The sequence below is a fragment of the Pogoniulus pusillus genome, chromosome 15 (assembly GCF_015220805.1).
Source record: "Pogoniulus pusillus isolate bPogPus1 chromosome 15, bPogPus1.pri, whole genome shotgun sequence".
NCBI classification, from domain to species: domain Eukaryota; kingdom Metazoa; phylum Chordata; class Aves; order Piciformes; family Lybiidae; genus Pogoniulus; species Pogoniulus pusillus.
Window position 1 is genome coordinate 4,471,095 of NC_087278.1, and position 19,226 is coordinate 4,490,320.

Sequence of the window (19,226 nt, forward strand, 5' to 3'; positions counted from 1 at the left end):
TGGCAGCTGACATCCATCCCAGCCTCCAGCAGCACCTGTACGACAGCTTTGTGGCCGTTGCGCGCAGCGAGATGCAGAGGGGTGTGCTTTCTTGTGTTACAGTTCATCAAGTTGGGTATGCTTTGATGATCATCTTTACAACACGCAGACGTCCATAAAGTGCTGCCAAATCCAGAGGTGTTTCTAGTTTGTTGTTTCTTATTGTGGGGTCTGTTAGCTCCTCTAAGAGCACAGCGACTACTCTGAGTGACCGTACTGAGCTGCACAGTGCAGTGCTGTTTCGTTTTCGTTGTTCTGTTGAAACAAAACACAAGCTGCAGAGATTCAAATTTAATGGCACAATAAGAGCTGCTCAGCTTCTACAAATTGCCTCCATGAGATCACTACACGGGCAGAGTTTGCAGCGTCACGTATGGTAATGCACCTTAAGCACTTCAGAATGACTCCACTACAGTTTTACTAACAGTGCATTAACACTTCAGCTTCGTGGCTTACAAGCAGATCAGGTCCCTGTGCATCCACATTGTTCCCAAACCATTTTAAACAACGTGCCCCCAAAGCCTTGTTGCTCATGATGTGCCAAAATCTGTACCCCCACCCCCTTGATTCAACTGCTCCTGAAATTGTAGAGTCCCCTTAGAAATACTGACACTTACCTTAAGTCACTTTTCAGTTTGACTGCTTTCAAACCATAGAAGGTGTTAGCAGAGTTAGACAGAGAAAAACTATGTCATTAAAATCTATCAGGCACAAGATTAGTTTCACATAGATCACTAAAAAAGTTAATCTAAAGACAACCACCAAAGCATGGAAGCCAAAACAGCAACTTGTAGACTTTGCACATCACACATGGAGCCAGTCTCAGAGCTCCAAGGAGAGATGTCTGTGTGCATTTTAAAACCATATGACTGTGTTCTGAGGATTGAGAAAGTTTTTGCTTTATAAAGCAATGTCCCCCCAAAGGCTTTCCCCAAACACTATTTAATAATCTTAAGAATAACATTTTATTAAAAAGTGTGTTCCTGATGTCATTCATTTTTGCATTTGATCTGCTACACCGATAGCAAACATTACCTACTGACCTGTCTGTGGCAGTTTACGGTGTGGGGTTGGGTTTTATTTCAGAGATTAGAGTTTCCTTTTAATTATGTGATTCTATGATAAGAGTTGCCATAATTGATGTTTGTGCAACCCAGATGGTTTGCCTGTTGATATGGGAAAAGAGATGGAGAACATAAAGTGTAGAAACCTAGTTAAATCATCAGCCAGCAGTGTGCCCAGGTGGCCAGGAGAGTCAATGGCATCCTGGGCTGGAACACGAGCAGTGTGGCCAGCAGGACAAGGGAGGTTATTCTGCCCCTGTACTCAGCACTGGTCAGACCACACCTTGAGTGCTGTGTCCAGCTCTGGGCCTCTCAATTCAAGAGAGATGTTGAGGTGCTGGAAGGTGTCCAGAGAAGGCTGACAAAGCTGGTGAGGGGCCTGGAGCACAGCCCTGTGAGGAGAGGCTGAGGGAACTGAGGGTGTGCAGCCTGCAGAAGAGGAGGCTCAGGGCAGAGCTCATTGCTTTCTACAACTACCTGGAGGGAGGCTGTAGCCAAGTGAGGGTTAGTCTCTGCTGCCAGGCAAGCAGCAACAGAACAAGGGGACACAGTCTCAAGTTGCGCTGGGGGAAGTATAGGCTGGATGTTAGGAGGAAGTTCTTCACAGAGAGAGTGATTGGCATTGGCATGGGCTGCCCAGGGAGGTGGTGGAGTCACTATCCCTGGAGGTGTTGAAGCAAAGTCTGGATGAGGCACTTAGTGCCATGGTCTGGTTGTTTGGGCAGGGCTGGGTGCTAGGTTGGCCTGGATGACCTTGGAGGTCTCTTCCAACCTGCTTGATTTCATGATTCTATGATTCTATTAACTGTGTGAGCACTGGTATAAAGCATCATTAATCAGACAAACACAAAGGAGGGCAGCTAAGCTTGAGAGGGTCTTGAAACACTTTCATGGAGAAGAATACTGTATTCAAAGAGGAGAACTCCAGCCAAGAATGTGACCCACAACTGATGCCAGGTGGACGAAAAATAGAGAGGTCAGACTGAGGAAGATGCAGGCCTTCCTCCCTCCCAAAGACCCCAAAAGGCAACCACCAGGTGGCAAAAAGCATTACAACCAGCAATAGAACAAGGGGACACAGTCTCAAGTTGTGCCGAGGGAGGTATAGACTGGATGTTAGGAGGAAGTTTTTCCCTGAAGGTGCACTCAGTGCCAGTGTCCATGGCACACACAAAGAAGTTGAACAAGACTTACCATAGTCTATAACTTAAAACCTACATCGTGCACATCAACTTAGTCTCCTGTATTGCTATTATTCTGTATTGTTCCTGTATCATTATGATTCTTCCATAATTGCTGTGCTGTAACCACCTCCTGTGTGTAGAGTTGCCATTCTATGTTTCACCAGCCCCACAAAATCATTGTCATTTAATTGTCTGCTTCTTTACTGTTTGTTTCAATTGTATGTAATAGGAACAGTAGGGGGCATTCAGAGCTTTAGATGCTGGATAGGGTTGGATCCGATCCTACCATGCTAATTAACTGCATTGTAAATGTGTAGAATGCAGTTCAATTAATTTACTGTGTGCCATATTAAACCCATTAATTCATGTAAAATGCATTTATGCAAGAGGAGCTTCTCATTTACTTCTTTGTTGTATGGTTCATTATTTTCACTTAACTTTTCAGAAGCGTTCCTTGTACAGAGAATTTTAATAAAACAGATGAAAAGCAAAGATAGGTTACAAATGAGTTGCTATTTTTAAATGAGGAATGAGCTTGTTTTCTTAAACTGAAAGCATATACAGGCCGCTTGCAATAAAAAACATGGGGGAGGGGGAAGCCTGACTTGAGCTGTATGATGCAGCAGACAGGCTGGAGGGCAGGGATGCCAGCCAAAGAGACCTGGACAGGCTGGAGAGGTGGGCACAAGCCAAATGCATGAGGCTCAACAAGACCAAGCGCAAGGTCCTGCATCTGGGTCGAGGCAATCCTGAGCACAAATGCAGGCTGGGCAGTGAGTGGCTGGAGAGCAGCCCTGAGGAAAGGGATTTGGGGGTGCTGCTGGACCAGAAGCTCAACAAGAGCCAGCAGTGTGCACTTGCAGCCCAGAAAGCCAACCAGAGCTTGGGCTGCAGCAGAAGTGTGGCCAGCAGGGCAAGGGAGATGATTCTCCCCCTCTGCTCTGCTCTGATGAGACCCCACCTGGAGTACTGTATCCAGTTCTGGAGTCTCCTTTACAAAAAGGATGTGGAGATGCTGGAGCATGTCCAGAGAAGGGCCAGGAGGATGCTCAGAGGGCTGCAGCAGCTCTGCTGTGAGGACAGACTGAAAGAGTTGGGGCTGTGCAGTCTGGAGAAGAGGAGGCTCCCAGGTGACCTTCTTGTGGCCTTCCAGCATCTGAAGGGGGCTAGAAAAAAGCTGGGGAAGAACTATTCAGGACATCAGGAAGTAACAGGACTGGGGGGAATGGAACAAAGCTGGAGGTGGGGAGAGTCAGGCTGGATGTGAGGAGGAAGTTGTTCGTCATGAGTGGTGAGTGCCTGGTCTGGGTTGCCCAGGGAGGTGGTTGAGGCCCCATCCCTGGAGGTGTTTAAGTCCAGGCTGGATGAGGCTGTGGGCACTCTGATCTAGGGCAGGATGTCTGTGCCCATGTCACGGGGCTTGGAACTAGATGATCCTTGTGGTCCCTTCCAACCCTGACTGATTCTATGATTCTAGGAGTGTATTATCTGCTGTGGTGAAAAAGCACCATGGAAAATGCCTCTCCTTCTCCCCACCTCCCAAAGGCAAAACAGCCCAGGAATCTTTACAAGCTGCAGCTCCAGGTCCATGGATCTGAGAGGAGCCACCTGTCTTACTGAGCCCATCAGCAAATAGCAGAAGCCTCAAAACCTACACTCATCAAAATGTACAATAGGCCTTAGGGTTGGGATTGTCACTCTGATGTTACTTGAGGCTATGTGGGTGGAAATGGCTTTATATCAATGTGGCATTTCCCTCCTTGCATCATACAGATAATCTCCTGTGTCAGTGCTAATTAGCAGGGGAGAGGAGTCCACGCACTGGAGCCAGCCACTGGCTAGAGTGGCACACCAGGGGATTTATCAGGCTGGAAGAACTGTGTTTGCTTGAGCTTAACTTCAGAGTTTAATATACTCAAGACTCCCTTAAGAGACTCACAGACCAACATTTCTTGTGAGGAATGCTCACCCATTTTCCCTTATAAAGATTTGAGGTAAAATGCAGAAAGAGCAGGAGATGCCATGACAAGAAGGTTTTTTGTCTCTGTGGGGTGTTCAGTTAGATCTATCCCTGCTTATTTGCTCCAGTGACCAAACCACAGAGACTGGACAGCACACCTAATCAACAGCAAGAAAATTCCAGAAGTTTGGATGCATTTGTGGGTTGGAGAGAAGCAGGTTTGGATTTAAATTTCTCTTTCTGGTCTTACTGAAGTATTCTTTTTTTCCTGCTATCCCTCTGTCTGCAGTTCCTGCTCAGCTTTCAATTTCCTGTTAGTAGAGCACAAGAAAACTCTTCAGGTGAATGCATCCCATGTAAGCAGAAAGTTGCTTTTTTGCTTGGCTGCAGAAATAAACCAGAAAAAAAACCCAACCTCCTCTTTGACCCAAGTTAATCCTACAATTCACCCAGTTTCACTCTGTGCAACTGCTGAGGGGAGTGAGAAACTGCAGCTCAAACCTCAGAATGACAGGTTTTGGGGGTTGCATTTTTGCTGGGATGAGTCAGAGTACTCTAGGATTTCCCAGAAGACTGTCACATGAGCCTGTTTTATTACTTTATTTTCCTTTATTTCCTGCACTAATACTTGATATTCCTATCACAGTTATTGGATGGATTTCAGTGGCTAAGTCTATAACCTCAAATATCAGATTGTATCTTGTGCTGCTGCACAAGGACATGGCAATTCCCATCATCTTCTGTCGTACCTTCAGATCCACACTGATTCCTCACTTACTGCAAGCCCTTGCAAGGTACAGGATTTCTGTGTTTGGGCAGATGAATCCTGACTTGGTTTTAGTGACCTGGATAACTCTGTTGGCTCCTGTGATTACACTAAAATTCTGTGGAACTAACCAGTTTGCACACAGGCAATGTTGACACTACAATTCAGATCTGCAGCTGACTCTCACCTTTCTATTCCAATAATTTCAAAGAATCACAGAATCAAACAGGTTGGAAAAGACCTTCACGATCATCAAGTCCAACCTAATCTTTTGGGATTGCTTGAGGCAGACCCAAGGACAAATCCAGGCTGGGCAGTGAGTGGCTGGAGAGCAGCCCTGAGGAAAGGGACTTGGGGGTGCTGCTGGACAAGAAGCTCAACAGGAGCCAGCAGTGTGCACTTGCAGCCCAGAGGGACAAGCAGAGCCTGGGCTGCAGCAGGAGAAGTGTGGCCAGCAGGGCCAGGGAGGAGATTCTCCCCCTCTGCTCTGCTCTGATGAGACCCCACCTGGACTACTGCATCCAGTTCTGGAGCCCCCATTACAAAAAGGATGTGGAGATGCTGGAGTGTGTCCAGAGAAGGGCCACGAGGATGCTCAGAGTGCTGCAGCACCTCTTCTATTAGGACAGACTGAAAGAGTTGGGGCTGTGCAGGCTGGAGAAGAGGAGGCTCCCAGGTGACCTTCTTGTGGCCTTCCAGAATCTGAAGGAGGCCTACAAAAAAGCTGGGGAGGGACTTTTTAGGCTCTCAGGGAGTGACAGGACTGGGGGGAATGGAGCAAAGCTGGAGGTGGGGAGGTTCAGGCTGGACGTGAGGAGAAAGTTGTTCAGCATGAGAGTAGTGAGAGCCTGGAATGGGTTGCCCAGGGAGGTGGTTAAGGCCCCATCCCTGGAGGTGCTTAAGGCCAGGCTGGAGGAGGCTGTGGCCAGCCTGATCTAGGGTAGGGTGTCCCTGCCCCTGCCAGAGGGCTTGGAACTAGATGATCCTTGTGGTGTCTTCCAGCCCTAACTGATTCTATGGTTCTAAGTTGCCTAGTTAGGGTTTGTCGGGAGATTTTGTCAGGCTTGCAGAAGAAATGGAAAACAGAATATTCTGTTTTTTCCCAGCCCTGAAGAACATGTGCTGCTTGTTTCTGGAGGTGTTTGAGCAGCATGGGGACCTGGGGCTGAGGGATACAGTTTAGTGTTGACCCTTCAGGCCTCTTCCAACCAGATGTTTCCTGTGATACTGTATTGATATACATAGGAGTCTATAGAGGTCTATATGGTCCTTAGGGTGTATTGGGTCTACAGGGGTCCATAAGGGTCCATCAGGCTCTATAGGCTCCATATGGGTCCATATGGTCTCTAGGATCCTTAGGGGTCCATAGGTCAATAAGGTTCAATGAGTCCATAGGTTCCATAGGGTGATTTGCTCTCACTTTACCTGTTCATTCACTCTGGAGTGTGATGGTCCATGATGGATGAGAATCTTCACAATGTCTACATCTCCTCTCCAAGCAGCCAAGTGAATAGGAAAATAACCTTTATTATCTGCCACGTTAGTTGATGCTTCATACTGAAGTAATTTGAGAACAATATCCCTGGAAAACAGGAAGTAAATCTGAAAATGGACAAGAAGCTTATTTGAAGTTTTCACATGAACATACATTTTTACCCCAAGGGAAAACCCTGCAAGTCAAGTGAAACAGCTACAAAATGAAGACCAATCATTTCTAACAATGAAACACTAGAACATAGGTAAAATGTTATTGTAATGATTCTTACTTCTCATGAGTAATCACCAACGACATTGGCATGGGTTCTCTGAATCTGCTCCCTTCAATAGAACCCTCTGGCAAAAGAGTCCATTTTAGAATCTGCCTTTCCAGACCACGTTGATAAAAGGAGATGTGCAGGTAAACAATGTGCTTTGCCATGCTCTGCTGTGCTGTTTGTGCTCTGCAATTGCCTACTGCTTTATTGCTTGCCTGGAAACTCCACTGTTGCAAGTTTACCAGGAGCAGACTCTGAATGCCTGCACACAATCAGCCTGCGTGGCCAGCCTGACATCGTGCTGAGACTGCACGTGGCAAGACACCTGAAAGTCTCCTGCTAAGACCTACACAGATCATCCAGAAGAGCCAAGAGACCAAGTCAGAGATCGTCTGCCAGGGCGACAAATCTGGTGAGGGGCCTGGAAAATAAACCCTATGAGGAGAAGCTGAGGGAGCTGGGGGTGTGCAGCTTGCAGAAGAGGAGGCTCAGAGGTGATCTCACTGCTGTCTACAACTACCCGAAGGGAGGTTGTAGCCAGGTGGGGTTGGTCTCTTCTGCCAGGCAAGCAGCAACAGAACAAGGGGACACAGTCTCAAGTTGTGCCGGGGAAAGGCTGGATGTCAGGAGGAAGTTGTTGGCAGAGAGAGTGATTGGCATTGGAATGGGCTGCCCAGGGAGGTGCTGGAGTCACCATCCCTGGAGGTGTTCAAGAAGAGCCTGGATGAGGCACTCAGTGCCATGGTCGGGTTGACTGGCATGGGCTGGGTGCTAGGTTGGACTGGATGATCTTGGAGGTCTCTTCCAACCTGGTTGATTCTATGATTCTAAGAATCAAGTCTCAATGGCCAATAAGAGAGTCCCCTCAAAGCGTTTGGGCACTGTCTGGGTCTGTGGCTAGCCCCCATGACTCGGGTAATACTAATTTGTGAGTAAACACTTAAAAGCCTCTTTGTACTTCTCCACTGTCTTCTGCCATAAGCAGAAAGAGCTCCATCTAGTGGCCAAGTGATATGCTGACCACAAGCAGCATTTGAGCACAGGAATCTTCTCTTCAGTTCAATCAGTGTTTATATGCTTTGCTGGTTATTACTAGCTCTAGATATTATCCACAGAATGTTTCCACGACCGTGTAAGAACCTAAATACTATTAAAATTAGTGGTCGGGGGTGGCAGGAGTTCTGAATAGCAAAATTAACAAACAATAGTCATTTTTTAATTAATAGAATCTCACAGTAATTAATTTCTCTTTTGTAGCAGCCCCTCAAGACAAACAATCCAGGCACTAAAGGCAGAAAAGTACTCCTGCCTCCACCATTGCTGAGCTCTGGAGGCAGGAAGAGGGTAGGTTTGCCAGCACAATTCCTGCAGTAAGGCTTAAGTCAGAGGTTGTCTTCATCAAGGGTGGGGCAAACAATGTAATGATGCTCTAGTTAGATATGTACATAGATATACCTTCTATGCTTCTATTTTCATTTCCCACAGCAAACTTCCTGACAGCAGTGAGAAAAAAAACAACAAAACCCTAAACTTTTTATTATTCTAATTGTTCTTCTATTCCTTTCAGTATGTTCCCACTTATCACACATGAAATGAAAGAAAACCTGATATATTGCATGCCTGATTTTTAAGCAGTCTGTTGTACTTCAAATGTTACACAGAACAAGCAGCTGTGTGGTAGGATCATGGTAGTGAGTGTGTCAGAAAGCAAATAAATTCTGTCTTGTGGCTCCATTTGTCTCATAGTTTGCCATAGTCAGGCCTCATCATTTATTATGTTAATAGCATCTGTAATCCAGTGTGGGTGTTTTTAACACATATTTTTTTTGGCTCAAGAAACCAGTAGGGGAAGGAGCTCAGTGCAGTCTCGGTTATGACTGAAAACGGAGTCCCTGAGTACAAATTAAGACAGAAAGTAAATCCCAAGGCAATTTTCTGCCAGCACTTGCTACACAGAAAGTTCCAGGAAAGTCACTGCCAAGAGAAACTTTTTAGTACAAATGAGACTTAAAAGACTTCTCCTGTAATAATAGTTGGTCTTGCAGAAGGTGGTCTAATGAAAGCTACAGAGTAATTTGAAAGGGACACAAATCAAAGGACAAATCATTGAATGAAATGAGGGAGGAAAATAGCAAAAAGCAACTGAAAACAGCAAAAAACCTCAACTGAATATATAGAAGGGTGACAAAGCTGGTGAGGGGCCTGGAACACAAACCCTATGAGGAGAGGCTGAGGTTGTTTAGCCTGGAGAAGAGGAGGCTCAGGGCAGACCTCATTGCTGTCTACAGCTACCTGAAGGGAGGCTGTAGCCAGGTGGGGTTGGGCTCTTCTCCCAGGCAACCAGCAACAGAACAAGGGGACACAGTCTCAAGTTGTGCCAGGGAAGTATAGGCTGGCTGTTAGGAGGAAGTTGTTGTCAGAGAGAGTGATTGGCATTGGAATGGGCTGCCCAGGGAGGTGGTGGAGTTGCTGTCCCTAGAGGAGTTCAAGAAAAGCCTGGCTGAGGCACTTAGTGCCATGGTCTGGTTGACTGGCTAGGGCTGGGTGCTAGGTTGGCCTGAATGATCTTGGAGGTCTCTTCCAACCTGGTTGATTCTATGATTCTATAATAATACACAGCAACTATTGGGAAGAGTCTGTTGCATGATTCAAGCTACAAAAAAGAACTTGGGTCTACTTTATCCTTCATTCAAGAATGCCCTGATCCATCACACTTCTCTAGGGTGAGTCTTTTTTAGTGCTCTGTCAGAACCTTTTCATTTTGTAGAAGCAAATTTCAGAGAGGAAAATAGTCAGAGTCCTTAGCCCAATAACATTCCTGGGCTAAGCAAAATTACTTAGGGAGACTGAGATTCAAGTACCTGCCCCAGATATGGTCTAATTACTTATATAAAGAAGAATAGTTTCAAAACCAAAGAGACCTATTCAAGAATAACCAAGGAAGGGGGGATTTATCACATGCAATGTTCAGGCTGGGACTTGCACACTGGTGTCCAACAAATAACCCAGCCACTGATTCCTGGTTGAGTCATTAAATCTTACACTCCTACTTTTTCTAAAACCTCTGCAATCTGTCAAGTTCATTCCAATGTGAAGTGAAAAATGAAAACCCTAAAAGCTTTCAAAGGACCCTACCTGGAGTACTGCATCCAGTTCTGGAGCCCCCATTACAAGAAGGATATGGAGATGCTGGAGCATGTCCAGAGAAGGGCCACTGGGATGATTAGAGGGCTGGAGCAGCTTTGCTATGAGGACAGACTGAAAGAGTTGAGGCTGTTTAGTCTGGAGGAGTCTCCAAGGTGACCTTCTTGTGGCCTTCCAGTATCTGAAGGGGGGGTACCAAAATGCTCGGAAGGGGCTTTTTAGGCTGTCAGGGAGTGACAGGACTGGGGGGAATGGATCAAAGCTGAACATGGGTAGGTTCAGGCTGGATGTGAGGAGGAAGTTGCTGATCATGAGAGTGGCAAGAGCCTGCAATGGGTTGCCCAGGGGAAGTGGTTGAGGCCCCATCCCTGGAGGTGTTTAAGGCCAGGCTGAATGAGGCTGTGGACAGCCTGCTCTAGGGTAGGGTGACCCTGCCCATGTCAGGGGGTTTGGAACTGGATGATCCTTGTGGTCCCTTCCAACCCTGATTCTATGATTCTATGATGTCACCCAGACATCACTTCAGCCAGCTGGAAGTTAAGGAATGAAGCTTTATATTTACAGTTTAGCACAAGATACAAGCAGATATTTACAATATATACAGAAATGTACAAGTTAGAAGTAATAGAGAAACACAACAGCCCTCCCAGAAACCAGAGTTCCCAAGAGGTGCTCCCAACCACCCTTCCACCTTTTTCCCATCCCTCTACCTTACCCCAGACTTTGCCTTACACTCAAGGTTGCCCAGGGTGGGTAGGAAGCAAAAGGATTACTCAGGCAGCAAGTTAGGTTAGGGAGAGAAGTTCGTGCAGCCCCAGAGCCCAGAGAGCAACTCCCTTATCTGTTTATGTACTTGTTTTTATACACCTCAGCAAGCCTATGAGTGAAGCAGACAGCACCATTGTTTCCACCCCTCTAACTTATCCCAGAGTATGCCTTATGGTCAAGGTGAGTTTGGAGGATCAGCAAGGGGGGTTAGAAGCAGAATTAGTTGGGTTACACAGTACAGACACCGACTCCATCAGATAGAGACTCTCACACACTGTGTTATCTATGTTCTTGTTTTCATACATCTCAGCAAGCCTATGAGTGAAGCAAACATCACCACTGTTTTCTTTTCACAGCCTATCATCTAATTTTTCCCACTAAAACATTGCAATCTGCCTCAAACTAGCACACCAGGCCATAAACCTTACATTAAAACATGGGAAATCAGTTTATTTTGGCAAGGCAGGGGCTTGCCAGCTTTCTGTGAAGATCTCAGTGCTATGCTCCATATTTTTAACTTCTCCCATTAAATATCATGCCACATGAAAACTAAACATGAAGCACTTACTTGTGTCCATTTAAAGCAGCGTGGTGTAAAGCAGTATAACCTGAACTGTCTGTGCAGTTTATGTTTGGTCCTCGCCAGATGCTGCAGACAAAGCACAATTGGAGAAGTTAATTTTCTTTTGGGCTAGGCAATTATTGAAATGTCAAATAACCTAAAGAGCTCTGCAACAAGTGTGATTAAACTTTAAGAGACAACTATATCTTGAAAAGAAGTTCAAATGGCAAATGTCATGTTGAGATCAACATCATTTCTTCCTAAAAACAATTTTGCTCATTTCCTTACAGCAGTCATTTACTTCATGTAGGGCTGTAAAGACTGTTAGTTATTCTGTTGTTTCAATTAGATCTCTTCTTGTGATGGTTTGGGTGCTACCCCCCCCACACACACACTTAAGAAATCACCCAGACTAAACTCAGTCAATCTGGAAATGGAAGAATGAAGCTTTATATTTACAGCTTAGCACAATATACAAGCAGGTATTTACAGTATACACACAGCTGTAGACAGAAATAGCCAAGGTAAAAAGTGCAGTTTTCAACTGTCATCATCAAGTCCTGTTCTCACTTCATAACTTAGAATCAAGTGCTGCAGTGGAAAGAAAACAATCTGAAACTAACTGGTAAAAAGAGGTATTGATATTGACATTTTTCATGTCCTACAGCAATCAGATGACATGTTATGCTTAACATATGCTTTTTAAGAACTCTTTACTACTGCATCTCTGCTTTATTACCTGTGGAATACTGATGTTTGAGACTGCTCTACTGCTGTCTTTTTTGTTTATGCATTGTGTATGTTTGAATGATTAATTACCTCATCAGTTCCATCAGCCAGTTTCCCATAAGCAGTACTGCATGCATACAAAATCGTTTGTGTGATGCATGGTGTTCTGCAGTGAGCATAATTCTAGGAGGAGCTGCGTACCTCACTTCTGCCTGCCAATGAAATTCTTGGAAGAAGAGGACTGAAATATTTTCTTGGGTGAAAAGAAACTAAAAAAGGAAGTAATTTGGTTTTTGGGGGTTTTTATCTGCTCAGTCTAGAGGTGATACCTTGAGTGCTGTGTCCAGTTCTGGGCCCCTCAATCCAAGAGAGATGTTGAGGTGCTGGAACGTGGCCAGAGAAGGTCAACAAAGCTGGTGAGAGGCCTGAAACACAAACCCTATGAGGAGAGGCTGAGGGAGCTGGGGGTGTGCAGCCTGCAGAAGAGGAGGCTCAGGGCAGACCTCATTGCTCTCTACAACTACCTGGAGGGAGGCTGTAGCCAAGTGAGGGTTAGTCTCTTCTGCCAGGCAACCAGCAACAGAACAAGGGGACACAGTCTCAAGTTGTGCCAGGGGAAGTATAGGTTGGATGTTAGGAGGAAGTTGTTGGCAGAGAGAGTGATTGCCATTGGAATGGGCTGCCCAGGGAGGTGCTGGAGTCACCATCCCTGGAGGTGTTGAAGCAAAGCCTGGATGAGGCACTTTGTGTCATGGTCTGGTTGCTTGGACAGGGCTGGGTGCTAGGTTGGCCTGGATGATCTTGGAGATCTCTTCCAATCTGGTTGATCCTATGATTCTATGATCTTTTCTACAGAAATCAGCTTGCAGCTTGAAAATTCGCTCTAATCTTTCCAATTATTTTAACTTTATGGAGTAGTAAAAACAGGAGTCCTTGAAATGACAGCTCCTCCATAACAGACAGATGTTATTTATGTGGCAAAGACAGCCTGTCCTTATCTACTGGAAGGAAAGAAGTCCTTATCTGTCAATATTCTGTAACCTCTTTTATACTTTTGTAGAAAAAAAAAATCAAGTGTCATAGAAAGTAATATTTGAAATATTAAACCCCAGAAATAAATGACTAGAATTTTGACTTGGTTTTGCTTGCTTGCTTGCTTTAGTTTACAGTTATTAGGATCTGCCTGTTTGTGATGTGTGTCACCTGCCCGCCCACACTTTGAAAAATCTTCCAGACTAAGCTCAGTTGATCTAGAAGTTGAATGAAGCTTTCTATTTACATCTTAGCACAAGTTACAAGCAGGTATTTACAATCTATACAGCTATAGACTGAAATAGACAAGTTAAAAAGTAATACAGAAACACAACAGCCCTCCCAGAGACCAGAGTCCCCAGGAGGGGCTTCCAACCACCCTTCCACCTTCTTCCCACCCCTCTACCTTACCCCAGACTTTGCCTTATGTTTAAGGTAGTTTGGAGGGTCAGCCAGGGGGTTAAGAAGCAGAAGGATTAGGCACACAGATGGCAGGTTAGGTTAGAGAGAAGTTCATGCCAGGAAGCCCAGAGAGCAACTCCCTTATCTATGTTTATGTTCTTGTTCTTACACATCTCAGCAAGCCTACGAGTGCAGTAGCCATCAGCATTGTTTCCTTTTCACAGCCTATCATCTAATTCTTCTCACCAAAATATCCCAGCTAGGCTCAAACAAGCACACTGTTGGTTGCTTGGTCCAAATGCAAGGGAATCCATGGGTTAGGATATTATTCATGAGATGCATCAGGCCTTTAAAACAATTAAAAAGAAAAAGAGATACTAACAAACAAACAAACCTAACCCCAACTAAAACCTAGCTGCTCTGTGTCCTTCTTTTCTTTAGCTCAAGCAGTCAAATGCTTTCTTGCACTTCCTGACTCAGCTCTTAGGAAATATTTTTCAACTGAAATGATGCAGATTTTTATGGTTTTGGTGTTGGGTTTTTTTCACCTTGGAAGTTTACCAATGAGTCTATAAAGGCTCTTATATGCAGGACACTCAGGTTGGGAGACAAAGGACAAATGATAGCGAGTAAATCCTGATGACTGGATGAGGCACTTGGTGCCATGGTCTGGTTGACTGGATAGGGCTGGGTGCTAGGTTGGCCTGGATGATCTTGGAGGTCTCTTCCAACCTGGCTGATTCTATGACATCAGAACTAAGCAAGATACAGTAAAGGAAAATGAGCTATAAACAGATGTAAGGTACAGCCTTGATACAGCCTGGATAAACTAAGCCACTGCAGCTTCAAAACAATTACAACCTTAGGGAGATAGAAAGACTAATCACTGTCAGCTCTCAAATGGTACAGGATGAAGGCATGCCAGAAATCAGAACCTGGTTATCTAAGGAACACAGGAAACATGAGCAGGACCCAGCTGCAGGCATCTCTTTTCCCTTGGGCCAGTGCAGAAATCTTCTTGCATTGCTACAGGATTGCAGCACTACTGATGGAAGGTTCAGGATACACACTTGGATATTGCTGCTTTAATAACTGACAGTTGAATTCAAAACAGACAGTCTGTGAAGAGCAATTCTTAGACCCTAAAACTCCCAGCTGTGGTGAACAGCTCATCTAAAGCTCTTCTGCTGCGATCAGAATACAGCAGGGCAAAAATCTAGTGGTGTATTAGCTGCATTGAAAGCTCCTGACTTCAAAAAAAGTGGGGTGGAGATAGAGAAAAACCCTGAGGAGGCTTCTTTTGACATCACAAACACATATAATAGACGAGGAATTACCACATACATTGGTTTGTCTATTTAAATACTTCAATAGTTACTATGAATGTACAACTTAATCATAGTTACTTGGAACAAAGCAAGTTTTGTGTATTAAAATACTTCAATAGTTACTATGCAAGTAAAACTTTCATAGTGACTTGGAACAAAGCAAGTTTTGTGTATTAAAATACTTCAATAGTTACTATGCAAATAAAACTTTCATAGTGACCTTGGAACAAAAGTTTTGTGTATTAAAATACTTCAATAGCTACTATGAAAGTAACTTTCATAGTAACTTGGAAGAAAAGAAGTTACCATTCAACATCCAGACAAGAGTAATTGCTGACAGCAGTGTTTTAGATTACTGTTAACATCCAATGTTTTCAAAACCATGTTTCTTCTGGTTCTTTCACACAGTCAATAATCAAGCTTCTTACTTGTACATGCACTGGTAAGTTAGGAGCTTTTTTTCCCCTGTGCACATCAGTATATTGAGAAAATCTTTCTATCATTTACCAACTTTTAAGAAAGTAATTGAACTCATTTCTTCTGACAAAATTCACCTTTCAGTCAATAACAAATTAAAGCCCTGAATTAAAATACAGAATCATAGAATGTCAGGGGCTGGAAGGGATCTCAAAAGATGTGGTCCAGCCCCTCTGCCAGAGCAGGATCACCTAGTGCAAATCACACTGAAATGCATCCAGGTGGTTCTTGAATATCTCCAGAGAGGGAGACTCCACAGCCTCTCTGGGCAGCCTGTTCCAGTGCTCTGTCAACCTTCATAGTGAAAAAATTCTTCCTCAGGTTCCCATGGAACCTTCTATGCCTCAGCTTCCACCCATTGCCCCTTGTCCTGTCACTGGGCATCACCGAGCAGAGCCTGGCTGCAGCCTCCTGGCACTCACCCCTTATGTATTCATAAACATGAATGAGGTCACCTCTTAGCCCCCTCCTCTCTCCAAGCTCCCTCAGTCTCTCCTCATAAGGAAGAAGTTTAGCTTCCTTCATCATTTTTGTGTTTCTGTGCTGGACTCTCTAAAGCAGCATGATCATCAATTGGTTTCCTCCCTTATAACTTCCCAAAGTGAGCCACAAAGAAACTGAAATCTGTTATGCTGCTTACTCTACTGCCAAAAGCAGAAAGACCTTCTTATCACAGTTTGCTCTCACTGTGGACAAAGAATATTGACTGTTTGAACTGATGTCAAATAATCACTGGAAAAAATCTTTACTTGGTAAGGAAATTAACTTTTTTCTCTCCTTTTTTAACGATCTGAGGATAAATACATATAAAGAGCAGCATTTCAAAAGTGATGCAAGAGTGACAGACTAAAAAGAAAGATGCTTAGTTGATTGATTTGTTATTTTACTATGCTTTTTGCTATATGGATGAGATGGTTTGGGTGTTACCCACACACACACTCTGAAGAGAATCACCCAGACTAGATTCAGTTGATATGGAAATTGAATGAAGCTTTCTATTTACAGCTTAGCACAAGATACAAGCAGCTATTTACAGTATCTACAGCTATAGACAGAAATATACAAGTTAAAAGTAATACAGAAACACAACAGCCCTCCCAGAAACCTGAGTCCCCAGGAGAGGCTCCCAATCACCCTTCCACCGTCTTCCCACCCATCTATATTACCCCAGACTTTGCCTAACATTCAAGGTGAGCTTGGAGAGCCAGCCAGGGGGTTAGAAAGCAGAAGGATTAGTTAGGCAGCAAGTTAGGGAGACAAGAGCATGCAGCGCAAAAGCCAGAGAGCAACTCCCTTATCTATAGTTATGTTCTTGTTCTTATACATCTCAGCAAGCCTCTGAGTGCAGCAGACATCAGCACTGTTTCCTTTTCACAGCCTACAACCTAATTCTTCTCACCAAAATATCCCAGCTAGGCTCAAACCAGCACAATGGAAGACAAAATTATTGTGAAGTGGCTGTTGTTACACATATATGAACACTGGAGCAAAGAAATCAGAAGCCGATGCAGTTAATCTTAACAGAATCATAGAACCAAGCAGGTTGGAAGAGACCTCCAAGATCATCCAGGCCAACCTAGCACCCAGCCATGTCCAAGCAACCAGACTAAGTGCCTCAGCCAGGCTTTGCTTCAACACCTCCAGGAACAGTGACTCCACCACCTCCCTGGGCAGCCCATTCCAATGCCAATCACTCTCTCTGCCAACAACTTCCTCCTAACATCCAGCCTAGACCTGCCCCAGCACAACTTGAGGCTGTGTCCCCTTGTTCTGTTGCTGCTTGCCTGGCAGAAGAGACCAACCCCACCTGGCTACAGCCTCCCTCCAGGTGGTTGTAGACAGCAATGAGGTCTGCCCTGAGCCTTCTCTTCTGCAGGCTGCACACCCCCAGCTCCCTCAGCCTCTCCTCACAGGGTTTGTGCCCCAGGCCCCTCCCCAGCTTTGTTGCCCTTCTCTGGACACTTCATCACACAGGCAGACTCCCTGCCAACAGGACAAGAACCAATGCCCACCACAACTTTTAACAGAACTATAGACTCATTTGGGTTGGAAGGGACCTTTAAAATCATCTATGGGACCTTTAAGATCCCCGAGCTCCAACCCCCCTTGCTATGGGCAAGGACAAGATAAAAATAATACAAATTAATAATGCTAAAGCATTCATAATAAATTAAGAATTAAATTTAAAATAGAAATCATAATTAAAAATAAGAAAAATCACAGAATCATAGACTGGAAAAGACCCTTGAAAATCATCTAGTTACAGTTCTCTGGCTACAGGCAGGGATAAATAATAATACATAATGAATAAATAATTAAAATATTACAAACTAATAATACATTAATAATTAAAATTAAATTCATAATTTAAAACAGTAAAAATCACAGAATCATTGACTGGGAAGGACCCTTGAAATTCATCTAGTTCCAGTGTTCTGGCTATAGCCAGGGATAAATAATAATACATAATAAATAAATCATTAAAAAATACAAAATAATAATGCCAAAGCATTAATAATACATTAATAATTACAATTAAAATTAAAAATTAAAAATAATCAAAATCACAGAATCATAGTCTGGGAAGGACCTTTAAAGATCATCTAGTTCCAAACTCCCAGCTATGGGTAGGGACAAAATAATACAAATTAATCATGACAAAGCGTTCATAATAAATTAATAATTAAAATAACTACATATTAATAATTAAAATTAACATAAAAATCACAGAATCATAGTCTTAGAATCATAGAAACATAGAACCAACCAGGTTGGAAGAGACCTCCAAGATCATCCAGTCCAGCCTATCATAGAATCAACCAGGTTGGGAAGGACCCTTAAATATCACCTAGTTCCAATTCCCCCCCTGCTATGGGAAGGGACAAAATACAAATAACAGAAATCAATAATGATAAAGCATTAATAATACATTAATAATTAAAATTAAAATGAAATTAACAATTAAAAATAATTAAAATCACCAAATCATGGACTGGAAAGGACTTTTAAAGATCATCTAGTTCCAATTTCCCACCATTATGGGCAGGGACAAAATAAAAATAACACAAATCAATAATGATAAAGCATTAATAATAAAGTAATAATGAAAATAACTATATATTGATAATTAAAATTAACAAAAATCACAAAATCATAGTCTGGGAATGACCCTTAAAGATCATCTAGTTCCAGTTCTCTGGCTACAGGCAGGGATAAATAAAAACACCTAATAAACAAAAATATTAAACCAGCTGGAGAATGTTGTAGCTGAGTTTAAAAAATCAGAATTAAAATGAACATAATAAAAAGTACTTTTTCTATTACTAAAAAAAACCAGCAGAGGTATTATCAATTCAATTAATATCAGCTGAATATTTAAAGCTCATTTGGTGTATAAAGCCAATCACTTCTTTAAAGTACTTTCATTGCAGAAACGTGAAATGTGACTCGAATCCATCACAATTTTGAGTGTGTGGAATGTGATTATCTCAGTTTGATTCCTGCTCTTTAGTTGTCTCAATGTAAATGCAATGAAATTTATGATCATCTACTTCATGGGATGTTTTATTCAGGTTCAAGCAATAAAGCAGCTTATTTCACTTATTTTCTTTAACCTTGATCTGTTTGCAGTCTCAGCCATAAATAGTTTAAGTCTAGAACACTGAGTAATTTCACCAAACTCTGGTTTTATTTCCACACTGATTCTCTTTACCTGAAGTTGGAATCCATTTAATTTGAGGGTATAGAATCTTATTCTGGTGGAGCTAATTATCAGTTTCAATGCTACTAAAAAAAATCAGGTAACATGTAAAAAGATAAAGGAGAAACACTTTGACTTCTTGATGACATCATGCAAAGGAACAGGCAATAAATCAGTCATGCTTGATTAAAAGAATCTGACATATATGAGGTCATTTTACATTTGACCTTTATCTAACCAGCTTGGCTTCATCATTCTTTGTGGACAACTCATCCAGCAGTACACTGGCACTGCATAACACTGTGTCTATATTCAGA

General features: G+C 43.3%; 1 protein-coding gene across 1 annotated transcript in view; it reads right to left on the reverse strand.

Annotated features, from left to right (window-relative positions):
• The window catches only part of LOC135181611 (ankyrin repeat and sterile alpha motif domain-containing protein 1B-like), a 58,454-nt gene that overhangs the window by 559 nt on the left and 38,669 nt on the right, over positions 1-19,226 (reverse strand). Inside the window, 5 exon segments of the mRNA XM_064154845.1 lie at positions 5-118; positions 121-240; positions 243-294; positions 6,439-6,595; positions 11,248-11,328. Coding sequence (XP_064010915.1) covers positions 5-118; positions 121-240; positions 243-294; positions 6,439-6,595; positions 11,248-11,328 — 524 coding nt within the window.